The sequence below is a fragment of the Pseudopodoces humilis genome, chromosome 4 (assembly GCF_049639895.1).
Source record: "Pseudopodoces humilis isolate 2021_Gansu_Grassland_sample_001 chromosome 4, ASM4963989v1, whole genome shotgun sequence".
Taxonomy (NCBI): Eukaryota; Metazoa; Chordata; class Aves; order Passeriformes; family Paridae; genus Pseudopodoces; species Pseudopodoces humilis.
The window spans coordinates 27,104,111-27,131,540 of record NC_142203.1 but is presented as its reverse complement, the minus strand read 5'-3'; the positions used below and the strand labels follow the sequence as shown (position 1 = coordinate 27,131,540).

The 27,430-nt window shown below is 37.7% G+C and overlaps 1 protein-coding gene across 1 annotated transcript in view; it reads left to right on the top strand.

Moving 5' to 3' along the window:
• The first annotated feature begins 222 nt into the window (after positions 1 to 222).
• The window catches only part of TUSC1 (tumor suppressor candidate 1), a 30,704-nt gene continuing 3,496 nt past the window's right edge, over positions 223 to 27,430 (top strand). Inside the window, exons 1-3 of the mRNA XM_014261186.2 lie at positions 223 to 315; positions 9,421 to 9,497; positions 17,717 to 17,851. Of these exons, the coding sequence (XP_014116661.2) occupies positions 223 to 315; positions 9,421 to 9,497; positions 17,717 to 17,851 (305 nt within the window). The remainder of the gene's footprint in view (positions 316 to 9,420; positions 9,498 to 17,716; positions 17,852 to 27,430) is intronic.

The following is a 27,430-nucleotide window of genomic DNA, read 5'->3' as shown; positions in this document are numbered from 1 at the left end:
CCACTCAGAGTTTAAGCGATATGTTGGTTACAGCCATCAGAAATGTTTTAATAAGCTCATTCGGATTTCCTCAGAAAACACTGGGACAACACACCTACAATGTTTCCCACACTACATTCAAAAAAATGTTCCTTATTGTGGAATCTTGGTTGCAAAAGCAAATATTAAAATGGCAGGGCCCTGACCTGCTCTTATGTGTCTGGAACTCCTCTCTGTACTCCTATGACGTCACCTGCATTGAATGATGGCTTGATCTTGTCAGAGGGACAAAGATCAGAATTATTGGTGGGGACTACCAAACTAATGGAAGAACTGGTAAGGAATGCTGTCTGCCTTGGAAACAGCCCATTTACTTCCCAGGTATTACATCTAAACCTCTGCAGGACCGAGTCTATTCTGTACCATGCACAGGTACTGAAGGGACCTGAAGAGAAGTACAACTGAAGTGAATTCAGCAACATGTAGGAAAGTGTCTAAGCACATGTTCCAGTTTTTATCTTTCCATAACATATTCCACTCTTTCTTATGCTGCCCACTCCATGTGAGTGCTTGTTCAGCCTTTTTGGAGTCCCACAGTCTAATTACAGATAAATGCCTTGCAGGTACTACAGGAGCTTACTACTTGAATATTGTATCCTTCTTGGTAATCCAGAAAACCCTAAACACAAATGAAGCCCTTGTATCATGCAGTGGTCCCTCCAAGTATATCACAGCCAAGGGAAAGTCTTGGTGAGGTTAAATGCCTTGGGACATAAGCCATATCACTATCACATATAATCCCTATGCATTACCTACCTGCATATTTTGGTGGAAATAAAGTTATATCATCTCACCCAAATAATGTCTTAGAGATCTGGAAATACTAACTTTAACAATTAATCTACATTTTCCACCAACTCATGGATTTCATTCAAGTACCTTTAACTCAATTCAAAATTTAATTACAAGTTAATTTCTTTCTGTATTTTACCAGTGTATGCTATCGGACTATCTTTCTACACCTCTCTGAGCTCATCAACCAGTTACAGTTTCTCTTTAAGTTGTTTTGACCCTGTTGCCCTTGCATGATTAACTTCTGCTATGTTACTGTGCTACTAGATCTAATGAAGAGTCAATTATTAGCCTTTTCCCTAATAAGGTTAGCACTAATTACCCCTAAAATAAGCAGTGAGTTATTGTCAATGATAAAGTCATCATTAACATTGATTACCTTTGCTAATTAGTTATAGCAAAAAGTAGGCCAATGGAGCAACAGAGCTATCACAATTAGACATAAACCCCGGTTTTACTTTGCTTCAGTATGGGCCTACAACCAGATGGAATTCAGTAACTGATGAATTATTAATATTTTTTACTGATTTTAATCAGTAAAATAGTATCTAGCTAAGATACATTCTTTCCCTAGATGATTTTTTTTGAAAGTTTGCACTTTCCAAACCAACTTTAACACACAAGGAGGGCTGTATATCTATTTCTACAATGGCAAGAGGATAACATAAAATGCAGAAAGAGGCAGAAGCTGAAGGTGAGTTAACTAGACTCAGTTCTGAGATTCTAAGATTTGGACTATTTTGGGACATCTACTTTAAAATTGAGAAAGACCAAAGGTATCAAATTAAAAGTTTATTTTCTTGTCTTATTCCATGACTGATACTTTAGGGGAAAAAAAAAAAATCTTCCTGACTATCATACACATATCAAATTTCCCAGAAAACAAAACCTGGAAATTTCAAGAAACAACCATTCTACTCTGACATTCCCAAAACTGAAATTTTTAATGACTTTGAGTTATATCATATTTTTTTTTTATGTCTAATGAAAGACTCAGAATAACTTTGTTTACTTTTCTGTCCAATTTTACCAATTCACACAGACAAGGTATACTGATAAAAGTAAAAAAGGACAATGAAATTAAGTACTTAAAAATATACTGATGCCACATAAGTTAACTTTGTACAAAGCTGACTGACAAAGAGCTTCAAGATTAGTATCCCCTGCCCAGCATTTTCATTACAAGCAACCAGTATCTACAGTGAAAACAACAGAAAGTTTAACAAAATATAATATATATATATAGTTGCCTATATATATATAACATATAGGCTTCAAAACATAAAACAAACCACCAAAACAAGAAACCCCAAACACAGAACTAATTTTTCTGCTCAAATACAGCAAAACAGACTGAAAACCCCAAGAAAAATCTCCTGACCAGCTAGTCAAATCATACAGAAGGAAAGACTTCAAACTTTTGCACATTTATATTTCTCATCTTCATTAAATTTGAGTTGAGCTCAAATACAGTTTATCAGTTGTATAAAGTTTAGCATTGAGCTTACTTTGCATAAACATGTCAAGATGACGATGTGATTTCAGCAGACACCTATATAAATCAGTTTAGATGAATGAAACACACTGATACAGAAAACATAAATGAAAATAGTTTTTACAGATAAAGAAAATAGCCCATTTTCTGCAGTAATGACAAAACACTAAGCAAAATGAATACAATGACTTCAAGTTATTTTCCATATTGAGTTACTGAGATATAATGACATTTCAGAGTTAGAAGCAAAGCCTACAACAGCAAGACAACTGCTTTTAACCATTTAGCATAAAGTGTTAGGATTCATAGCTGACAGGAGAGGTAATAAGAAAATTAGAAGGCAGGGGGGATGTATAGCTCTTAAAAAGTACAGTTTTGCTTAAAAAAAGCACAAACTAACTGATAAAAAACACTGAATGAACTGCAGAATGTGGCTTTCTCTATGTCATCAGTATTAGTCATTAAATGTGAGGGTTTTGTGGGTTTTTGCATTTATCTGTGTTTGAGTTTTTTTGGGAGTATTTTGTTTGGTTTTATTTCATATTTTTAATTTATGTTTATCTATAGGAAAGGGAGTAGTCAGCATGAAAAGAGAATATGAGAAAAAAGTTTTCAAATCTACTCCATCTTCCTCAGAGAGGATATTTGTGTTGCACAAGCCAGAATATTTTGGATGCACAAGCCATGCAAACCTTATATATTTCACATATAACCCATAAAAAATGGCTATTTACATAGAACTTCACAGAAAATTGTGGCTTCTTACTAATTGGTTAAAGTCTTTGAGATATTTGGCTGAAAGTTAGTATTTCATTGCCAAGTGGATTATAGATTCATTCTGGCCATGTCATATCAGAAATCAGAAAACTAGAGCAAGCCAAGTCACAGAGATAACTAAATTTCTAATTTTTAGAAATTTTTAGAATATGTAGAAAAAGGAGAGAAAAATGCTCCTGACTCTCATGTTTACTGGTTACTGATTTTTAAAAGAATAAATGAAGTATATTCTACAGAGTTTAGCTGTGGTCCTTGCAGTCTCAAGGCATATGATCATATAAATTTTTATAACAAATTGCTCCCTGATTTCTTCCCATTAAGGTAGTTGATTTGTGTAGTTACCTTTAACCAATAACTACCATTTGCAATATTACATTGAATAAGGGTGAAAGTTGAAACAATGATTTTACTTTATGTGCTCTGGTTTTAGTCTATAACCTCCTCTACTTGTTTTCTCCCAAATGTGTAAGTAGGGGGTACTGAGTACTGAATATAACACTTTCACATAAAGGTAATTGAATATCTCTGGATCCTGTTACCCTTTCAAATATCTCTTAAATATAATGCCAAGATTTCACATTTGGATGGGTGCCCAGAAGTTAATGTAAAGTATGTGCTCAAAATATTGAAAGATAATCTACATTTTTTATTTCCTAATGCCCATGCTGAGAATCAATCCATTCTTTCTCACATTGTACGTTTTTTTCTCTTTAAAAAATTTCTTTCTAGTTTAGGAGGAGTAATGAATGGAAAAAACCTCCAGTTTCACAGCTAAATCAAAACTATTGCAGAGGGAAGAGGGAGTGGGATGAACAAAAAGAAGCCCCAAAGAACTTGTCTATACAGGTGATTCTTTGAAGTACAATTTGCAAATCATTTATCCTCAAAGTGGCAAAGCATTGAGAGACCTTTTCACCTCTAAAGGACAGCAGGCTAGTCTGCAAACTGGAACCATATTTCAAGCCCTGGCTCTTCAATCTGAAAATTCTTTGGTAGATTAGTGTAAAAAAGCAGACAGCACTAAAAAACTGATGAAGTGATATAGTGGAATAATCAGTAAAAGCACTGTGCTATAGAGCCAAAAGTATGTTGTCATTCAGCATCACAGCAGCCCCAAGCTTTGGTCCTGACTCCATTGTGCAACAGCTGCATTGACACATAAAAAAAACCAAAACGAAACAAGACAATATCTACCTCAAACTGTTTGCAACTTAGGAACAAGTGAAAACCCCTGTCCTACAGCTGAGTAGAATGATACAAAACTTCAACCCTAAGAAGAGAGTTGAGTGTAGAAATGGATAAATTTACATCATCAAATTTGCTGCCATTGAGACAGTAAAAGGGCAGACCTAGATTCAAAATATTGATTTGAATATGCATGCCACAAAACTATACTAGGAAGTTTCAGAAAGAAACAGTTTTATTTTAAACTTCAAGCAATTTTGCATGTATATTTGTGGGGGTCAGGGTTGGGGGATAAATGTGTTACCCACTGGCAGAATGCTCAATTTCATTAGGAAGTTCATTAAAAAACACAGGTCTGTTTCCCCTAATGTCCATTGTCCACAAGGCTGTCCATCCTGAACAGGCTTTCAGCAGAGCACCATAGATTTCAAATTACATTTAATTAAAGCTTCATGATCTCTGAAATCCAAAGATTGTTTAACACCAAATAATGAGATAGGTGAATACAAATTCAATAATTTGGTTACCAAGTTAATTTTCCCCCTCTTTTCATTGGAACATGCACAGTTGAAGTTGTACTCTTTGCTTTTGAAGTTGTAGTTTTGTCCTTTCTATTACAATGATGCAATGTCTTTTATTTGGGGACATGGGGGAAAAACACTTTTAAAACTGTTTGGCTGTGATTGATGCTAAAGTGTCTGATTAATCTACTTGTATCAAAGGTCCTCTGACTGACAGAGCTGGAAAAAAAATAAATTATCCTTCCATGGATGATAGGTAGAGAATTTTCCATTCTTTTTCAGGGGAAAATTAAATTTCTTTTCAATTAATCTCTCTTAAAGCACCAAGAAGCTGACTGATTTCACGCTGACATTTCCCATCCAATATTACAACTACTAAAGCACAAGGCTCTCCTTGGTTTAATGAAAATCTCAGCAGAGTCAGCACATTTCTTTGAATCACTCAGTTCCTGTGGTATTAAGTGGTGCCTGCAGCACAGCTCTAGAAAATGTTATCTGCACAGGGATGAACATCCCACTCCTCAACACTTTTTGTTAACTCAAGTTGTTGACAGAAGCAAAACCAGAATTCCAAAATCAGTTTTAATGTAAAAAAAGTCTGTCCAAACTGAAATAAATTGCTACTGTGCAGACATGGTATCTTCTATTCTGCTATGATGCTGGTTGTGGCATATGCACCACTTAACACAGGAGGGAACTAAGTCTCAGAAAGACTTTTATTGAGTTTTATAAATTTCTAGTGAGAATGGACCGCACTGTCCCTGTGCAATATGTGCACCTGTCTGGCTGTATTTAACATACACCTTTCAAATTCAGCTTCTTTCTGTGGTTATATTTAGTTCACTTGAAAGATTGCAGTATGGGTCTGTATTGCTCCATTATATTTGAATTGTCTTATTTCCCTCAGTGCTTGGGGAAAATATCACTCCTGCCTTCTGCCATCTGAATCTCTGACAAGTTCTGGCCCTAGACTCTGTTTAAAACTGAAAGCCATCTGTGCAATTTAACGACAGATAAATCAAGAAAAAGAACTCTTCAGCTAGATGAAAGCTTTCAAAAAGTATCAGAGAAGGGCAAAGATGACCATCACAAGGATGAGATGAAGTGTGAGTTCAGATTTAAAGGTAAGCCACTGCTGACATCTGGGTTCTAAACCAGATACACTAAAAGAGCATCATTAGGCATGATTTTTGTGTTTAAAATGTTGTGTTTAACCTCATTACATTTTCTTATTGCAGAGCAGTGTCTAGTTTGTTCTACGAAGGTTTCAGATCTCTTCAAACTGTAATCAGAAAACAACATGCAAGTATTTTAATTGTCCCAGATTATTGTTCCTCTGTACATGTGGTTACAAGTGTAAAGAGGCTGGATTCAGTCTGTCTATACCTTGCCTCCTACCCAGTTAGAGCTGTTATGGAAAGTAGTTTGTCCAGTGATGACTTCTGCATCTTTGCAAAGCTTAGTGCTGAGCTCTGTTGTTGAGGCATGATTAAGAATTTCTGCAGTACTTGTAGGAAGCTGTAAAAGGGTTATCCTTCTAGTTTACTACATAAACCCAACAACATTACTAGCGTTATCCAGGGCATAAAAATCAAGACAGAATCCAAAGTGGAGAGCTTACAAGCTAAAACTATGAAACAAGCTTTCAACAAAAGGATAAGAGTTTATTTCAAAACTTTCTGTGCAAACAATCTTGACAACTTCATGTAAAAGGAAACACCACAAATAAGGATTCATGGCTCAGTGGGAAGGGGTTCTGAGCACCTGTGGTTCATAATCACACTGTTAGGAGCTGCAAGACTAAAGCACCTATTCAGAGTCATCCATTAACTTACAGAAGAGTAAAATCAGTAGAGGTTATGAAGGTTTTGTTGTTATTTTTCTGACAGGTGATGCCATTGCAATGATGGAATTAGGGTACTGCAAAGAACACACAGCTCAGACAAATAACTGCAACTGTTCTGCACTGGGGTTTTTTTTACATATTTCTCTTTTTTTGCACACAACATATTATTTGGCAACGAGACATAGGAAACCCATGCTATTTAAATTCATGGTGTTATGATGAAGGGCCAAATATTTGTCACAACCTACAATTCCATAGCTAGTTAAGAGTCTGTGTTATGAATGCTATGTCAATTCTCATCATGAACATGCACAACAATGGTAGTTTTCCTCATAAAAGCTTTCCCTTAAATAGAAAAAGTTATCCTTTTTCCTCATTGTTTTGATGAACATATTGAACAGAATCATATGAAACCCATCTCTATTGCAAGTCAGAGGAAATCCACCAGATAGGAGTTGTTATTGGAATAATATTCAGTGAAATAAAGGCTGTGAAGGAATCAGACTGTACCATAATGTTCTGTAGAGGAATTAGCCCACAAAGCTGGTCTTTATTAAGAATGGTTGCTGCCATGGTCTGTACATAGAATTGATATTGGCTTCTATAAGGCACAGTATGAACACCAGATGTAGTTTATGTCCCCATTCAGAAGCTTTGTGTATTGTGCCACAATTATAAGACAGCATTCTAGTCTCATTTCTAAATGACAGCTATATATAGTGTATACACACACACACACAGACACACACAAACACTACTATAATATAGGTATGCAGTAATACAATACCAGGCACTGAAGATGTTTTCCACTGAAGTGCTTTAAAGGGAAGTTTTCAGGTCAACTGAATATGGTCTCACAATTTCTTGAATTAAGTTACAGGAAAATCAAAGGAAACAAAATTTGGATATTTTCTGCATCATTCTTATATAAGGTTTTCTCTGTCTTGCAGGAAAAATATTGTTTTGTGTGTGATAGTACAAAATACTTGGTAGATACCTAATATTGAAGGAAGCTTAAAGCTGTAATTTTTCTATTGCATATACCTAGTAGTTAGTACAGTCATCTTTCTTAAAACCTGTATCCCATATGAATAGGTGGAATATATACTATTATAAACATGGAAAAGCCTTGCACTGCGTAACTCATTGCTGAGGCTTAGATAAATTTTGACTAAAAATCTGCACATGTTTAAGTAGATACTGATACATGCCTTCAGAGTCAAAATCAAAAGAACGCCTAATATTTTAGAGCTGAGGCAAGAGCAAGGGTGTGCAACAACATATTGAGAAAACATATCAATACCACAATGAAAGTACAAATTTTATTTAAGTGTTGCAATGAAATGTACATGATTTGCTGAGACATTTGCATTTCGCATCCACATCTAGTTACTTTTACTTCTATCCTTCCCACACAGAATTTTTCACCCTACTTTGATTATTTTGAATTTGTGAGCTTCTAAAAGCAGCAATCCTGAAAAAATTGTCATATAATCAAAGATACAGCACTAAGCAGAAAGGAATTTTCCAACTGCTACTGATGCCTGCAGGCATTGTTTACAGCCTGAAATCACCCCCACTAAAAATTAATGTCTAACAAGCAGCTCTACATAGAGGAGGAATTTCTAGTCAAAATCATAAAGTAGGAATGAAAAAATAAGGATGAATATAAGAAAGCTTAAAAAGTATTATCAGGACAAAATTCAGTATCTGTCCCCAAAACAAATAAAACACATTACACTGTGCTCCTCAGAGCCTTGAGTGGCACTACTCTGTTTGTGCTCATGACAGCCTTATTGAAGCTTAGTATTGTTTTACCAGCTGGGGTTCACAGCAACAGGAGCCGTCCTTCATCTACATAACAGCATTTTACTTTGCAGAAATGGAAAGTAATTGCACCTTGTTTTCCCACAGGGAGTTTCTAATTTGGTTCCTGCTACCCCCACCTTCTGTACCTGTTTAGTTACCCTAAGCAAGATAATCTCATGGGATTTATTTTAATTCAGGAGGGATATAAGCAATCCCCCTTCCCCCTTCCCTTCCCTTCCCTTCCCTTCCCTTCCCTTCCCTTCCCTTCCCTTCCCTTCCCTTCCCTTCCCTTCCCTTCCCTTCCCTTCCCTTCCCTTCCCGCACCTTCCCGCACCTTCCCTTCCCGCACCTTCCCGCACCTTCCCTTCCCGCACCTTCCCGCACCTTCCCTTCCTTTCACTTCCTTTCCCTTCCCGCACCTCCCCTCCCCTCCCCTCCCCTCCCCTCCCCTCCCCTCCCCTCCCCTCCCCTCCCCTCCCCTCCCCTCCCCTCCCCTCCCCTCCCCTCCCCTCCCCTCCCCTCCCCTCCCCTCCCCTCCCCTCCTTCCCTTTCTTTACCACCTTTCCACACTTCCTTTCCTTCCTTTCTGCACTTCCTTCCTTTCCGCACTTCCGCACTTCCTTTTAGAATAGAAAGACAGTTATTGAGAAGAAATGGACAAAAGAAATCTATCCTATTCTGAGTGTCTTTCCTGCACCGTGAGGGAACAGAAATAGAACTTACCTGTTAAGCAAACAATGACAGTGACAGAACAGCTCACAATTTTCCAATTTTGGGAAGAGCAAGTCTGACAATTAAGAGTTGTTTTTGTTACTAACTGCTCCCCACTGTGGTTTGAGCCTCCTGTTGAGTGAGGACTACATCACAGTCTGTCTGACCATGTTCTAGCATAGCCATATATCTACTCTTCAAAAATTACTTCATCCTGTATCTGTATTATTGTTATTCACCTGCAGATCTTTTTAATATCTACTATTGATAGTGAAAATGAGAAAGCAGAAAATGGCTCCTGGCACATGGAGATTGAAGAAAGGTAAAAATAAAAGAGCAAAAATTATATTTATTTTACAAACCCATAGTTTGATCTGTTTTGCTGAGACTGACATAGGAACAAAACTTCAGTACAAAAAATCACAAGTATTTCTTCTAGTTTTTACTTCAAGAAACAGTGCCTTAATCAATGGAAGATTGTGTTAGTATTACAGCATGGTTATATATAAACTGTTCTCTTCATTCCACCTAGCCAATCTTTCCTCTCAGTTCACCATAGACATCAGACAGTCTTCATGTATATGATGAAAAAAATAACATATTAATCACTCCCAATCTCAGTCATCTCAAACTTTAACAGTCCTACAAGACAAAATTGTCTAGAGGCTTTTTCAATAGCCAAAGGAAAAAAAACATCTTCTGATGGTTTGTCATCACTTTTAAATAACCCACTTTGACACGGTTTCTAAAACATACTTTCTGAAGTCAAAGGTTGTATCTTGACATAAACTGTCATTTATAGTATATACTTCAGTATATACTATATCCAGTATATAAGATTTTACTCCTTTCAGTAGTTTAATTAAGGATAAGGAACACTAGACTTTTTGTATAGTTTTGTTTTTTCTTTTATCATATCCTTATGACAGCAAAACTGAGAGCCTATGTTTGTATTAAAGAATTATCAAAGATTCTCCTTTATTTTCTTTTGTTCTTGAATCAGGTATTGCTATTGTCCAATTTGCTTTCTGCTATGCACTACATGGTCCAAATTGAAATTGAATGTGTTACCTGTGGCAGATTATTCTGGAAAGGAAAGTATTTCTTGTAAGTTTCTTTTACCTTTTTATTGTTGCCATGTTCTTTTCAGTGTCAGGAACAGTACACACCAGTTTAAAAATAGACTAGTGATTCATTTTAAGTACAATGGAAAGTGTGGCTACCAGAGATTTTCTTTCATTACCATTATCTTGGATCCTACCAATCTGATGAGTCACGATTTCCTTTCACTCCTCTCCTACTCTTTTGTAATGCAAGTACAAGCATCAGGACACTAGATGAGAAACCGTCTTCTATGGGCTGCTCATTTAAATGATTTTTTTTTTAATTAGTATTTTTAAGATGTCCTGTGTCTAATGTTTTAAGCATAAGGATACATGAAAGGCCAAAAAAATCACTTCTTCTACCCCCTCAGTTTTTGAATGCAGAAAGCAAAAAACTTCTTAGTGAAGCTCTCATTTCTGGTTCAGCCTTTATACAACTTTAAAAAACGTAACTTAAAAAGACATACTTAGGCAATCCAATACTTACATGACAATGCTGAGCGACGCAGAGTCCCCAGGCAGTGCAAAGGAAAGCTGCTCTATTGCAAACAGCAGGTCTTTTTTAAGCAGTTAGCCAGTTGTCAGTTTACACAGTTTTAAGGCACAAGAAGCCCAAGTCAACCAACCACCATACACCACAATGTGGACATGCAGCAGTCACACAGCATGTCTCTCATGTCCCTCACCTCTCTCTACCCCTATTCCAGCTGAGTCATTCTCCCATAGTCCTTTTCCACCTAGCCAAAGTAGCAGGCCTGAGCCATGATTTTACAAGGGTATCAAAGTCCTTATTTTTTACCTATATGCAACAATTGTGTGTTCCACTAGTTAAAATCTAACTTTAAAGTTAATCACATATTCATACAATTTTCTGAATTACACTGGACGTGAGAATTTCCTCAAACAGGTAAATACTGTTCCACTTTCTGTTCCACAAATGTTTAACTTAACAGAACTTTATTCTCTTGCATCTATTACCTCTTTCTTAGTAGTTCTTACATTAAAGACCATGAATTAATTTTGAATTATTCGAGTGTGTTTGGTCTGCATCTTTACTGTTAATCTCCTATTGCACATGACTAAAAAAGCCATTTATTTCTGCAAAATCTCATTGTTTTCTCCACTATATAAATTAGATTAATAAAACATATATTTCCTCCCCCACCATAAAACATTCCTTGTTTGATATATCTTTAGATTATCACAGCAATAATATCTCTTAAGATGCAGACATTTTGGTACATAGATCAATGCTTTGAGACAAAACTTCAGCATGGTATTCACACTGTTTTTTGTGTTTGCAAATTCTCTACAATTCTAAAACTGAAATGTGATCCAAACTTCATCACATTCAGCAATACGACTGGTGCAGTTTTTTGGTACATATTATTAGAACGGTCTTTGACATGGTGCTCAAAAAATAATATTCACCCAAGTTTCTCCTTCTGGTTCTTCTCCATCCATCTTCCAATATTTTATTTATTTTAGTTTTCCTACAATGGCTCTAAAATGAATGCATATTAGATAGATTCAAAAGAGGCAGGAAAATACACAGTTCCCCCAAAGTACTGCAAATTGAACAATAATAGCACAGAGGGGGAGAGAGAGAGAGAGAAAGAGATGTCTATACTCTTGATGCTTTTACAGAGAAGCAGAAAAAAAGTTGCCATTATGTTGATATAGTTTTTTATTTAGAAAAAAGCCTACTGCATGTTTGTTTTCCACTGAGTAACTTCCAAAACATACAAGCAACAACCAGGCAAACATACTAATCCAACTAAGACCAGCATCTCAGAATTTAGTCCTCTCCTTGTCTTGCATACCTATATACATAAAGTAAAAAAACCCTGTTACTGACTTTTTGTTTCCATGGTGCATGGACACAGTAGCAAATCCTTCAAAAACCAGAATATATAGTATTTAAAAACAGCATACTGGCAATTAGACTAATACATAAGTCAAAATCTTTACTGGGTTTAGGGATGTCTCTCAACATCAACAGGACTTTGGTGTGCTACTGCTCCTGTGGCCACTGCTCATTCTGCCAATTTGGACAAGAAACCTGGATTTTCAGCATAAAAAACTGATGTAGTAAGACAGGGCTGACTTAGAGAGTCATTTGAGCCTTTATTAATTATCTGTGAAGCTCTGTCGATCCCAGCATAAAAAATGTCTTCTCTGCAAGTCAGTGCTTTTCTGCTTGCATATGTCTTGCTTCTGGTTTCCTGGTGAGGTCTTTTAGTTTAGAGGAACCCAATCCTCTTATTATTTTTCTTATACACAAACTATGTCTTCTTGCTTAATACATCCAAGAGTACAATTAAAAATTTCAGATTACTTCTAATACATCACCAAACTGTAAATAACTTACTGGACAAAAATTATATAGATTCAAAATAATACAGATTGTGTACTATGACTTTATCACTCTTAAAATTAGAATAAAAATAAAAATAAAAGAAGAGTCTTTCCTGTAGGGCTCCTAAGTGTTTCCTGTTAAGGAGAACTGTTTCATGTCATCAAGCACTGGAGTAATACAAAAATATTTAATCTTTACAAATTAGAATTAATACCTATACATTAAGTAGTTGAGGTAAGGATTCATTAAAAAACATGCAATATTGTGAGAAATAATTAAAAATATTTTTAATTGATTTGCAATCAAGTTTTCAATTATGACTGCTAATTCTGTCAAAAAAAGCATATAATTCAGTATGTGCTAGGGTTATTTCAACAGATCTTCCCAACTTTCAGATATATACCAGATATCCTAGAAAAAACTCTCTATTAACAAATTCAGACAGAAGTCCAAATCCCTGAAGAAAACCAGTTATGTTTTCAAATTTATTTACATTTTGAGCTAACAGTAGAAGCATTTCCTGAAAGATTTATGGTAACTAGCCCATACCTTGTTCCTACTGATGAAAGAAGTGAATAAACTATTTATTTTTCACTGCTGGGCACATCATAGAAACTTAAGATAGAATTTCCAGCCCTCAAAACAGCTAAGACAAACCCCCAAAATGGCTTTAAGAATGAGAGAATCAGCTGGTGAACTGGAAAACTTGAGGAGAGCCAGACAGTCCAATAAAACACTGAAACAGGTGTCAAGTAATTTTTTTCTTGATGCCATTAGCTCCAAGACGAGCTATTAGCTCCAAAGGAGGCCATAGTACAACTTATCTGCAATTTGATTTGGTTTTTCTGACTATCAGTGATCAGGATCAGGGGATTTCTTTCTTATTGATTGTCCTCTTTCATATATGCCAAATAAAAATGCTACCTTGAATCTTTTTATTATAACCTTTCTGTATATACAATGTGTATCTCTTGCCATCTCATTTGCTCATTTTGCTAAATTTATAACTAATCAAAAGCTGTAACAAACAAATCCCTAAGGTTAGGAAATGCAGAAAAGAAACAAACACTACCATGCACATAGACAATACAACAATTACATAACCTTCTCAATCAGTTATTTAGATATTTGTTTATACAGTTTTTCTACAAATATTTTGACTATCAGAGTTTGAACTACATGGACACAAGTATTCATGCTTACAAAACATATCAGCTGATAACAAAGACTGGACAACTATTATGATAATGGTCTCTATCGCATAATTAGAGAATCACTTTCAAAACTTTGTCATCACAAGTTTGGTTTTTTTCCTTTTTGACCTTTGAAGATCAATAAACGAGTCAAACAAAAGACCTAATCAGAAATTCTGAAGTATTTCATTGTTAACTTCTAGATATGATAAAGACTGATCTTTTTTGTGATCCAGGACATTTTATTTCTTCTCACATCATAGAAACCTAACAGTCTGTGTTCATTTCAGGAAATAAAAATTTTTGAAGTTTTACAAGCTGAAACCTCATCAACTAAATATTGCCAAAGAAGCAATGACTGCAAATACTTTTATTAATATTACTTGAAAGCTATCATTATCCTATTTTTTATTGTATATTCATAAATTAAAGTAGTGGTAAATTTCTAAAAGGTCTATTTTTTCTAAAGAAGAAATCATTTTCTAAAAGAAACCAAATTTTTTTTTTTACAAAGTGTCCTGGGTTGATGATGTTAAATTGTATCCCCATTCGTCCACCTAACCCAGACACAGGTTTTGTATTCTTAAAATTCCATCTGAGAGTAAAAGTGAGTGGAAAAGAAGCACCGAGTCTGTTATGAGAGACTGTACGGGTTCCTCCCGCATCGGGAGTTTTGACTACAGCACAGACAGACAACAAGACACAGATCGCCTTGGCTTTCCAGCTAGCCGGAGCAGAGAGCTCTTCCTGGACTGTTTTTCTTTCCCTTTTTCTGAAACGAATCGAACCTGCTCTGAACTGGGGACTCGGGGGAGCACCGGGAGCTCGCACCCGTGGACTACCGGGAGCCCAGCCTGGGCAGCGGCATTTTCCAGCGCCAGAGGGACTGATAACAGAGCGAACACCCACAGGAAAGAGACCCTCTGAAGTTTGTCACCTCTTCTGAAGGGCGAGAGGTTTTGTAATTTGATATCGTTCATTTTTGTGCTGGGTAGTGCTGTACCTGTGAAATAAACAGGTTTTTTCCACTTCTCTCAGAGAAATCTCTTCCCGAACCGGTTGGGGGTGGGAGAAAAGGGCCACGTGGGTTTGCTTCCCGGGAGTAGCCCCATTGGAGGTTTTCTCCCAAATTTGCCCTAAACCAGGACACAAAGTCATGCTGCTTAATTCTTGTAATTTCCTCATTTTCTATTGCAGCATTTTTAAATATCTTTTAATCCAGGTTTCCCAGTGTATCTATGTCTTAGTGAGTTATGATTATTTGATCTACTAAATGTTTGATAAAATAAATATGCAAAAAGTACTTGAAATTCTTGCCAGATCTTCTAAACAATATCTTTTTTTTAAAAAATATTATGTATATTTTGATATTTTTAGACATAAAATGATTCTATTATGTGATTTTCATGTGAGAATCATTTGAAGTAATTAATTATGCTGTCTTGCTCAAGACTGATTTGAGAACAGTGTTCCATATTTGGTCAGCTTCTTTACGACTTTCTAAAAATGTTGTGACTTTTATCACAGATTTTCTACATCATGCAATCAAAGATTTGCATTCAAGGAACATTATAATGTTAGATTTTATGGCTTTTCCATCTATTCTGTTTCAGCTGTCGCAATTCCTCGTTTTCTATTTAGCCAATAAAGACAGAACATTATTTTTTTGCACACCAGACTGTATTTTATACTCAGATGAATAACCCCTGATAAAGATTTCTCTCTAGAATTTTTTTTCATCATATATATTTGCCATTGTTCCTAATTTTGGGTGAGTGTCCAAATAAATGATGCAATATTTAGAATAGTTTTATTATACATATGACAGAAATAGAGAACTTGGCATCAGACTGGGTTAAGGAAATCCTAATGAAAAGATTCACATTTGTAATGTTAATTTTAGATTTAGTACTTTTTTTGGGTATTATCTTCACATATACATGATGATTTTCAAAAAATCAACATAAATTACACAAGTAAAATGTAGGGAATTGAAACTGCAGAATTCAAGCACATTTGAAGTAAGACTTGGAAAGTAAAAAAAGTGTTCCAGATTCGTTTTACTTCATGCATCCCATGTTCAGGTAAAGCACTTAGTGATTTAACCATGAGTTTTATAGTAAGAACTTTTGTATTTTCTTGTTTGAAGCCATCCTCTTAACTTCCTAAAGTTTCTGGATACAATGCTCCTTGATCTTCTACAATATTAAACATATCAGCATACTGAATGATTATAGCTAAGATATATAGAGAAAGTCTGGTCTACTACAAGAAGATTAAAAATAAAATAAATTATTATTAATAAGTTTATATGCCATAGTTCTAATTGTAAAAGTTGAAGTGGAGTTTTTTACTAAGTTTAGTTCCTTTTTTATCTCACTGAGATAGGGGCTGATCTTTATGCGTAAATATACAGACACACATCATACTCATACAATCATACACATAATTACAGAATCATAGATCAACTAGTTTGGAAAATACCTTTGTGATCACTGAGTCCAACCTGTGACCTAACACCACCTTGTCAACTAGACTGTGGCATTGAATGCCACAATCCAGTCTTTACTTAAACACCTCCAGGGATGGTGACTCCAGCACTTGCCCAGGCAGCTCATTACAATGGTCAATCACCCTTTCTGTGAAAAAAAGGGGCCCAGCCAAAACCTCCCCTGGAACAGCTAAAGACTGTGTCCTCTTGTCCTATTGCTGGTTGCCTGGGAGAACAAACTGACCCTTACCCGCCTACATCCTCTTTTCAGGCAGGTATAGAGTGATAAGGTCTCCCCTAAGCCTCCTTTTCTCCAGGCTAAACATCCCACCTCCCTCAACCTCTCCTTATAGAACTCATATTCCATGCTTTTCAACAGCTCTTTTGCACTTCTCCAGACTTGATCCAGTACCTTTCAAAATTGTGAGGCCCAGAATTGGACACAGAATTTAATGTGTGGCCTCACCAGGGGAAGAATCACTCCACTGGTCCTGCTGGCCACACCACTCCTGATATAGGCCAGGATGCCATTGGTCTTCCTGGATACCTGGGCACACTGTCCAGCCTGCTGCCAATCAATACCCCCAAGTTCCTTTCTGCCTGGCTGCTGTGCAGACACTCTGCCCCCAGCATGTAGTGCAACACAGGTTGGTGTCCAAAGTGCAGGACCCAGCACTTGTTCTATATATTTACATTCTAATATAGTTGTTTACAGCAATAATATATTAACAGACTTCATCATGAAACACCTGTGGAGGAAATTGATGAATACATTACTATAATAGAACTAAAAACTTACACTTTAAAATTATCTTTTTTCAGATGAGCCATATATTTGATAGATGAGAAACTAACATGTCTATCATTGTTTCTTGTCTGAATAAAGTGTCCATTTTGTGGTGTTGGGAATAAGGTATGAAGAAAATTAAGGGTATGGAACCAAGATGACACAAACTACCAATTCATTTTGAAAGCCCATTCTCTAGAAGGGTTAATTTTGCTCTGCAAAACATGTACCTGTAGAAACTGTTCATAAAACAGCTGGCAATCTAAGAACACTTGCCTTGACATACAAAGTCTGCACTTTTAAGTACCCAATCCCACTAAAAGAAGCAATGAATGTAAATATTTTTATTAATATCAGTTGAAAGATATCGCTATTGTTCCTATTGTTTATTGTATATTCATAAATGGAAAGAGAGTAGTAATCTTTGTTAAGGTGAATGGAAAAGGCGAAGCCTTAGCACTTCTGAATGAAATAGAAAACCAATGACTCAGGAACAGCTGCACCAGCACCCAGTGAACAGCAGAGCCAGAACTCCCTGGATGCCAGAATTCCCATCTGCCACCACTACTTCTCGTAAACTCCTACCTCTTCTGTTTTGTTTATTCCAGTGAGAAGATTGAACCAAATGTGGTTTGTCTGCCATTGCCTCCCTCTGTCTTTCAAGGCACGCAGTTGTCCATGGAGTACGCCACTGTGGGAGAGGAGTTCTCTTCTGGTTTTTATTCCTCTTTTTTACCTCCACGGTGAGTCCATGAAATTTCAGCAGCTTTGTAACTAGTGATTATTAGTGTTATTTTTTTCTTGCCTGGTCCTACTTCAAATTTTGGTTGGTTGCTTTTTTTGGTTTTTGTTTGTTTTTCCTTTTTTTTTTATTAAAGTATTATTTTTATCCACTTGTATTTGTCCGTCCTTACTAATGGAAATAGACTGGTTAAAACTAAAGGGGTGGTAACTCATTTTGGAGCATCTGTTGCCTTAACTTGTCTTAAACCAAGACAGAAAGATTATCAGGTCTTAATCCCACTTGTTTTAAAAGTCTGCAGGTGTGCAGCACAGGGGCAGAACAAATAATCTAGGAATTAGTTACACAGGCCTTTGACTTCTGTCTTCTTTGCAATCACAACTTCAGCAATATCATCATGCATATCAAAGCTGAAAGTCAGAGAAATGGAAGATAAACCAGGAAGTAATTATTTACACAATGAATGCTCATTTTTGTAAAATTATTTTTCTTTGAGAAAATTTTTGTTCCATATTTCTGTGCTGGTCTGTAAAGTAGAGAGGGAAGACCAGTATCACAGCTGAAATTTTGCAACTATCTAGCAGCCATCTAAAAAAGACACTATTTCAATGTTATAAAACTTTTCCATCCTTTAAATCTCTGTACTAGGCAAAAGTCTTGTTTCTAAGTTACTGCATGTTCTGAACAAATACAATGACAGAATGTGTGTTTCACATATAACTTCTGTCAACTCAGTGCAAACTGAAGTGGATACCTAGATTAGAGATACTGACTTTAAAATTCTGATTCTGGATGTTTCTAAATGAATAGGGATAAACTTTTGCATTTTCCTCTATTCGCTACTATGCCCCACTACTATTATATTAGCTAATCATGAGCAGTACAATAGGGAAATCTTAATTTGAATATTTTTTTGAACCTTGCAGGCACCACATGCATTCTCCTCTGGGCTTTCCAGTTTTTGACAACTTTTCTATCCTGTAATTACCATTTGGGATGAATCAAGTATGAAAAACTCTGGAGAATACAAAATGATTCCAGCTTGGAGGAAAGCTCCAAGGACACATGTACTATTTATTGCCAGAGTATCCATAAAATTCTCTTTCTGAAGAAACCCTTGATTGTCAACATCAGTCTTTAGTACTGACATTTATATATGGTAGAAACTTGCTCCTTGAACTTGTGGTGGAGATAAAGACTACCTCATTTTACTTGTGTCAACTGTATATATATTGTATAAGTGTTATCTTATTATCACTGATAGTAGACTTTGCAAAAGACTTAATTTTGCAATTATGAAACCTGCAATTATGAAACCTGCTTCTGCCAGCTTCAATTTTTCCTTTGGAATGACAGTGGACTGGTTTAAACAAAGTGAAGGTTTAAACAAAGCCTCCTGAGAGACTTCCATTTTGTCTTCCTATTTTCCTGAATCACTTTCTTTGGGCATCAGCTCTGTATTGGATGCTCAGCCTACCAGATTCTTAACCAGAAAGGACAAGGAAGGCCTTTAGGCTGTATCTACAGCACAGAAATGTAAAATATGGTAAATTAGAACTTCATGAGCATGTTCCCCCATGGTTTTTCTCTGTTCAACCATCTATTAAAACTACAAGTTCCTGGTCTGCAGCTATTGCACACTCTGGTGCTGGGAATGGGATGCAGGTGATCTTATGTTGGACAGTGATGCGATGGGAGCATCTTTCAGACTCCTTTGATGGGCAACAGACAGTAAAATGTCTGGAATGAGATCTACCTGATCTCTTTTAGACACTTGCATTAGCATGACATGAATTGTGTTTGAAAGTATCCAAATTAACATAAGTGGAATTCACATAATTTGATGTAAACACATATGCTGCAAACACAAAGATGACTTTCACCAGATGATTCAGTAAACAGGATCTGATCTGCTCCTGCCCTCAACACCTTTTGTAAATACAGTCTAGCGCACAACACCAGATTTTAACATATATTTTCTAATTTTCTATTTGAAAAACGAGATTATCAACATTTTTACTACAATTTAAATTCTTCACTGAAAATATTGTTGACAATCACTTTTTTCTGCACCTCCTTCTTCCATCTATAAAGACAATTTCTATGCTCCAATTTTTAAAAGATTTTTCTAACATGGTTTGCAGACGAGTAACTATACAAAATCCAAGACACTTAGTTAGCTTATTCCCTATTTCAGCTGTCCAAATGTCTTGTTCTAATTTTAAAATGCAATTTTGTAGGCAATTTTCCCATCCCTTTAATTGAGACCTTAACCACTACCTGTAATTAGGTGGTTTATTTTAGACTCATAATTCTTAACTGTCTCATCAAAACTGATGAAATAACTCCAGTGTCTGAGTCATCGTTTAGTTTTCCTATGCAATTCACAGACCTTCTTCTCAGTTCAAAAGCCAAACTGTTAAGTTTGACCCTAAACAAAGATGGGGGGCTGACCTTTATATTAATAAGTTTTGTCTTTTGATGTGATGCTTCTTAATGTCAAAATAGAGAATACAATTTTCATCTTACATAAAGTCCCACATTATACATACAACACACATACTCAGAGATCTTAGAAAGCACAGGTAACCAACCCCTTGTCAGTATTTCTGAGTCTAGCCATTGTTTTTTTTAATTTCAGGTTACAAGGCTTTGTCAGAAAGCCAAGCTGAGGGGGACTTTGTTGAACAGTAAAGCTTTTACAGTCTAACCCAACCTGTAATCCTTAATGCACATTCTCTTCTCTAATACATGCGCAGCTCTGAACTTAGTTTCCCTGCTCCACAGCGTTTTGAGGAAATGTCCCGTTCCCACAGCTATATAAATATTAACTGAAACAGGTAAGTTGAGCTTTTGTTATTCATATTCAGTTCTTCTTAAGGTGACACATGGACAGGATTAAATAATGCTGTTGAAGAAAGATGTTGGTGTTTGATGGCTTTTAATATTGCTGTCCATACCAAGACAATAAAACACAGTATCACAGAATCATTAAGGTTGGAAAACACCTTTAATATCACATCAAGTCCAACCATCAACCCAGAATCACCATCATGTTCAGCACTAAACCATTTTGTCAAATGTCACATCCACAAATTTTATTTAACAGTTTCAGGGCACTTGGCAGGCTTGAGAGGTGGGCCTGTGTATGAAGTTCAACAAGGCCAAGCATAATGTCCCTGCATTTGGGTTGGGACAATCCAAACAAACAAACACAGGCTTGGAAGAGAATGGACTGAGAGCAGCTTTGTGGAGGACTTGAGGGTCTTGGTGGACAAGAAGATCAACATTATTGGACTGTGTGCACTCAGAGCACAGAAAACCAACTGTATCCTGGGCTACATCAAAAGCAGCATGGAGAGAAGGTCAAAGGAGGTGATTCTGCCCCTCTGCATTGCTCTTTGAGTTCCCATCTGCAGTAACATGTTCAATTCTTGGGCCCCCAAAATAGAAAGGACATGGATCTGTTGGAGCAAGTGCATAGGAGGGCCATGAAAATCATCAGAGGGCTGGAACACCCTATATGTATATCTATATGAAGACAGGCTGAGTGAGTTTGGGTTATTCAGCCTGGAAAAGACTCTGGGGAGACCCTATAGAAGCTTCCCAGCACCTAAAGGGAGCCTGCAAGAGAGCTGGAGAGCAACTTCATACAAGAACATATAGTAGAGGACAAGGGGAAATGGCTTAAAACCGTAAGAGAATAGGTTTATATTAGATATTAGTGTTGTAGTGCATCTAAAAATCTTGGTACCTCCCAAGGGTAAAACTCACCTCTGGTTGTGTAATGTGAGTTCCTACCTGAGAACCTTCTTTCCCTTCCCCCTTCCCATTGGCTGTGACCTCCCTGCATCCCCTAATCACCCCTGCCCCCTGGTATAAAAGATAAGACCCAGAGCATTTCACTCTCTCTCTTGCCCCGGATGGACGACAGACAATAACCCCGGGATTACTCCAGCAAGTTTGAGCCTCCTGTGTCTAGATACTTTGAGTCTGTGTTGTATCCACTCCAGGACCCCCTCGGCCGCCTGTGCCCAGAGACGAGCAGGCTCTCACCACGGGGGGTGGGACAGAGGGGTCCCATCGGGGAGAAGGATTGCAACATATTAGGAATAAATTCTTTACTATGGGGATAGTGAGATACTGGAACTTGAACCAGAGAAACTCTGGATGCCTCACTCCTGGAAGTGTTCAACACCAGGCTGGAAGGTGTTTCTGCCCATAGTAGGGGTGTTGGAACTAGATGATCTTTAAGGTTCCTTCCAAACAAAATTATTCTATAATTCTAAAATATTGCTGTATTACAGAATCACAGAATGAACTAGGTTGGAAAAGACCTTTGGAGACCATCAAGTCCAGCCTATGACCTAAGACCTCCTCATCAGTTAAACTATGGCAATAAGTGCCACGTCCAATCTTTTTTTAAACACGTCCAGGGACAGTGACTCCACCATTGCCCAATCACTCACTCATAGTGTACAATTTTTTCCTAACATCTAACCTGAACTTCCCTTGGCACAGCTCAAGACTGTGGCCTCTTGTTCTGTCAGTTTTTGCCTAAGAGAAGAGACCAACCCCCACCTACCTACAACCACCTTTCGGGGAGTTGTAGAGAATAAGGTCGTCCCTGAGCCTCCTTTTTCCAGGCTAAATAACCCCAGCTCCCTCAATTGTTCCTCATAGGGCTTCTCACCAGCCCTTCACCAGCCTTGTTGTCCTCCTCTGAATGCGCTCAAGCATCTCAACGTCGCTCCTAACTTCAAGGGGCCCAGAACTGGACACAGCACTCCAGGTGTGGCCTCACCAGTGCCCAGCACAGAGGAAGAATGACCTCTCTACTCCTGCTGGCCACACTATTCTTGATACAGGCCAGGGGCCATTGGCCTTCTTGGCCACCAGGGCACACTGCCAGCTCGTGTTCAGCCGGCTGCCACCAGCACCCCCAGGTCCCTTTCTGCCTGGGCACTGTCCAGCCACACCATCCCCAGCCTATAATAACCCCCCCCAGCTGCAGGGGGTTATTGTGGCTGAAGTGCAGGACTCGGCACTTGGACTTATTAAACGTCATCCTACTGAACTCTGCCCATCCATCCAACCATTACAGGTCTCTCTACAGAGCCCTCCTACCTTCCAACAGACCAACACATTCTCCCAGCTTGGTCTCACCTGCAAGTTTACTGATGGTGGACTCAATCCCATCATCCAGATCATCAATGATGATAAACAGGACAAGACCCAACACAGATCCCTGAGGGACACCACTGGTGACTGGCCCTCAGCTGGATGCAGCACCACTCACCACCACTCTCTGGGTCCGACCATCCAGCCAGTTCCTAACCCAGCACAGAGTGCTCCTGTCCAAGCCATGAGCTGCCAGCTTTTCCAGGAGTGTGCTGTGGGAGACAGTGTCAAAGGCCTTGCTGAAGTCCAAACAGACAAAATCCACAGCCTTTCCTGCATCCACCAGCTGGGTCACCGGGTCATGAAAGGAGACAAATTTGGTCAAACATGCCCTACCCCTCCTAAACCCATGCTGGCTGGGTCTGATACCCTGGCCATCCTCTAGCTGCCATATGATGGCACTCAAGATGATCTGTTCCATTACCATTACCTATTCTAACTTCTCGAGCAATTATTTCAATAAAATCATATTTGTGCTTGCAAACATCAGTAAGAACTTCTGGTACCTAATCTACTTGGTGATAATAAACTATTTTCAAGGATAGTTTTGAAAAGAATGTTAGCAATTAAAGCAACAGAAACTCAAGAATGTATTCTCTAAAATTTTTCAATGTATGAAATTAATCAAGATTAAAGAATAGTGTGAGAAAGAAGCACATCAGACCACAGGTATTTATTAGGCAAAGATCAGAAATCCAGTAATATAGTTAAGCAATAAACACCTTCCCAAGCCATATATCCCATTCTCAGAAAGCTTGCAAAATTCCCAAAACATCACTTCTTACAAGAATGAAAAGGCAACTTCTAATACATCCTGCTCTCAACACTAGCAATAGTGGAGGAAGAAAACACCTTAAATACAATACATAAAGCAGGCTAGCAAAAATGCAAGTAAATTAGCTTCCAGACCCTCTTTGTCTTCCCAATATTCTTCTCAACACAATCCCTAGTTACAGGGAGTACTTCTGATCTCATTTACTCCAGGCTAACAGTACTGTCAATACAATCCCAATGCCTTTGCCTTTTGTAGCATTCCTGTAGCATTCCAATAGCATTGGTGAAAAGGGATAAGAATAAAGTCACTCTCTTCACTCTTGAATTCAATTTGAAGACTGCTGAGAATAAATATGCTGTGCCTTCTACTCAGGAAAATTTAAAAGGTGTCACAGATGACACCTATCAACAGAATTATTTTAGCAATGCTAAATTTCTTCTCAATTGCATAAACCATTTCTGAATTAAAAGCAGCAGCAAGGCTGAGAATTACATCTCTTATGTTTTTATAGATTTTCCCGCAGCAAAACAGCACTGTCTGAGCTGTGTTATTGTCTCTAAATAGAATTTTTTTTTTTTAATTGAAGTTTACTTCTGTTTCATTAAAAACTCAACTTAGGAGGTGAAATAAGCTGGAAGGGGACAGTTTTCTAAATCTCTTAAACACATAAAGGAAATGTTCCTTCATCTTCATATATGAAACCACAGATCCTTTCTCCAAGGATATTTCTTCCCTCAACCTAAAAAAGGACCCACAAATGGACCTGAATTTTCCTACTTTATTTCTAGGACTGTAAGCAAACTGATACACTCCATGTTTCACTGTTTCTCTGATGGCAAATCTAATTCCTGATAGAAGTCCATGCTTTATTTTCATTGGTCATCCATGGTCATCCATATGCTAGAGAATAAGCATAGATGCCTAAGTTTCTCATCCTGCATTGAAACCCCTTGTTATGTCAACAGAAAAAGCAAGGTGGAATAAACACCTTCTATTGTAAGCATGTTAAGTGGTAATAATTTATTAACTATCACATTGTCTCGTTCATTCTTTGTCAGCCAGGAAATTTTTGCCTTACACAAATTCTATTTCTTCTCCTGTTGCATTATTCTCTTATCTGCACTGTTCTTTTCCCTGATTTTATACCTTTTTGTTCCTCGGCAGCTCTTTCATCCCATTCATTTCCAACAGGTCCCAACACTAATAATCTGCTCTGTTCTGTCTACTGAAATGTAATTAGTGATGCAAATCATGCTAACCTGCAACCTAATGAAACTTGATATTTTTTCCTGGTAATGGTTTTCCAGACTATCCTTCTGGCTGAGCCACAAAGAAAATATATTTACTAGTTAATCCTTGCTTCCACTTGGAAAGTTTGGAGCCTGTCAGCTAGAAACTTTCTGTTTGCTAACGTACACTTTGACTCCGAAAAATACTGACAACTAAACACATTAAATGAGCTCAATTGCGCCATGCAACTGGAAAGGTGACATCATTGAACTGTGCTATTTTGAAGGCACTTACAACCTCAGTTTAAAAGCTAATGCTTCCTATATTGCATTTTTAAATTTGTTGGTTGCTCTTCCTTGAATGACACTGCTTCACATGTACACAGTAATTCCTTTATCTTCAGGACTACACAAAACATCTATGTCATAATCCTGAGGGCTTTTCAGAGTTTCAACTTTGAATCTAGTTCAAGCCTGAAAGCCATATTGCACTTGTTGCACCAGAGCAAAATTACCTACTTCATTTCAGGAAAATCCATATGGAGTATATTTACACACACTTCAGGGTAATGTATGAAGTGGAAGAGAGATTCAATGGGACATCCCCTTACCTTTTGTTCTATTTTTCAAAGGCTGGGATGGCATATCCTTACCTTTTGGTAAGGTTGGCATTCCAGGAAGCTGCCATTCAAAGGAAGGATGAACCTGGGGACTGTTGAACTATAGAACTATTACAGGGAGGTTATTCAAGACAGCCAGCATAGGTTGCACCACGGACAAGTCCTGCTTGACCAACTAAATGGCCTTTCTGTGATGAAGTGATTTCATCAGCGGACAAGGGTGACAGATGTCATTTATCCGGACTTCTGTAAAGCTTTTGACACATTCCTCTAAAACATCTGTCTCTTCTAAGCTGGAGAGAAGATTTTATGAGTGAACTATCTGGTGAATAAGGAATTGCCTGGATGGCTGCCTTTAGAGAATAGTGTTCAATAGCTCAGTTGAACAATCTCAGTCTCTGTATAGAGACCCGTGATGAGTGGTGTCCCTCAGGGGTCTGTATTGGTAGCAGTATTATTTGATGTCTTCACCACTGACATAGACAGTGGGATCGAATGCACCCTCAAATTTGGAGATTGACACCAAGAGTCAAGAGGTGTGTGTTAACCATCCTATGGATGGGATTGGGATGCCATCCATGAGGACCTGTATAAACTGAAGGAGTGAAATCACAGGTTCACTCCTCATGTTGAACATGTCATAAAGTTCAACAAGGCCAAGTACAAGGTCCTGCCCCTGGGTCAGAGTAACCCTCAGTACCAACACAGGCCAGGGGATGAAAGGATTAGGAGCAGTCCTGCCAAGAAGGACTTGGCTGTACTAGTGAATGGAAAACTGGAGATAAGCCAGTGATGTTTTCTTGCCATCCAGAAAGCCAAACATATCCTGGGCTGTTTCAAAAGAAATGTGGCCAGTAGGCAAGGGAGGTTCTTCTGCCCCTCTACTCCACTCTGGTGAGACCCCACCTCTAGTACTGCATCCAGCTCTGGGGTCCTCAGGGCAAGACAAATATGGTCCTTTTGGTGGAACCAGAGGAGGGCCACAACAATGATCAGAGGGCTGAATCACATCTCCTGTGAGGAAAGGCTGAGAGAGGTGAAGTAGATCAGCCTGGAAAAGAAGGCTCCAGGGAGACTTTATTTTAGAATTCCAATGCTTAATGAGGGCCTAAAGAAAGATGAGGACAAACTTTTTAGTAGGGTCTGTAATGATAGGAAAAAGGGTAATAGTTTTAAGGTGAAAGAGGGTAGATTCAGACCAGATACAGGAAGGAATTTTTTTTACAGGAATAATGGTGACACACTGAAACAGGTTATCTGGAGAGCTGGTGGATGCCTCATGCCTGGAATAATTCAAGGTCAGGTTGGGCAGGGCTCTGAGCAGCCTAACATGGAAGAACTTGTCCCTTCTTATTGCAGGGATTTGGACTAGATGACCTTTAAAGTTCCTTCCCAACACAAATCACACTCTGTAACTTAAGAGAAAAAAAAATAAAAAATAAAAGCACCAAAAAATGTAACTAAACTCAATTTGGGCCTTTCAGTATATATTCTACTAAAGCCAAAAGAGAATATTCCCTTCAATATTTACACAGGGAGCGGCATTGTTTAAATTCCCTTCACTTCAAAAGTATGGATTCAGTTGTAAGGGGATGATAGGCACAAAGTTTTAATTTTCCTTGTGAGGTGTTTTTCTAGAGTCATTTTCCTGTGCAGGTTGGACAGAGTTCAAAATTAATGCCAGCTGATAGTCCACAAGCACTGTCACTTTCTCTTATCTACAGAGACCTGACACCACTAAGTAAACACACGGCTTTTAATCAAAAGGAATAAAA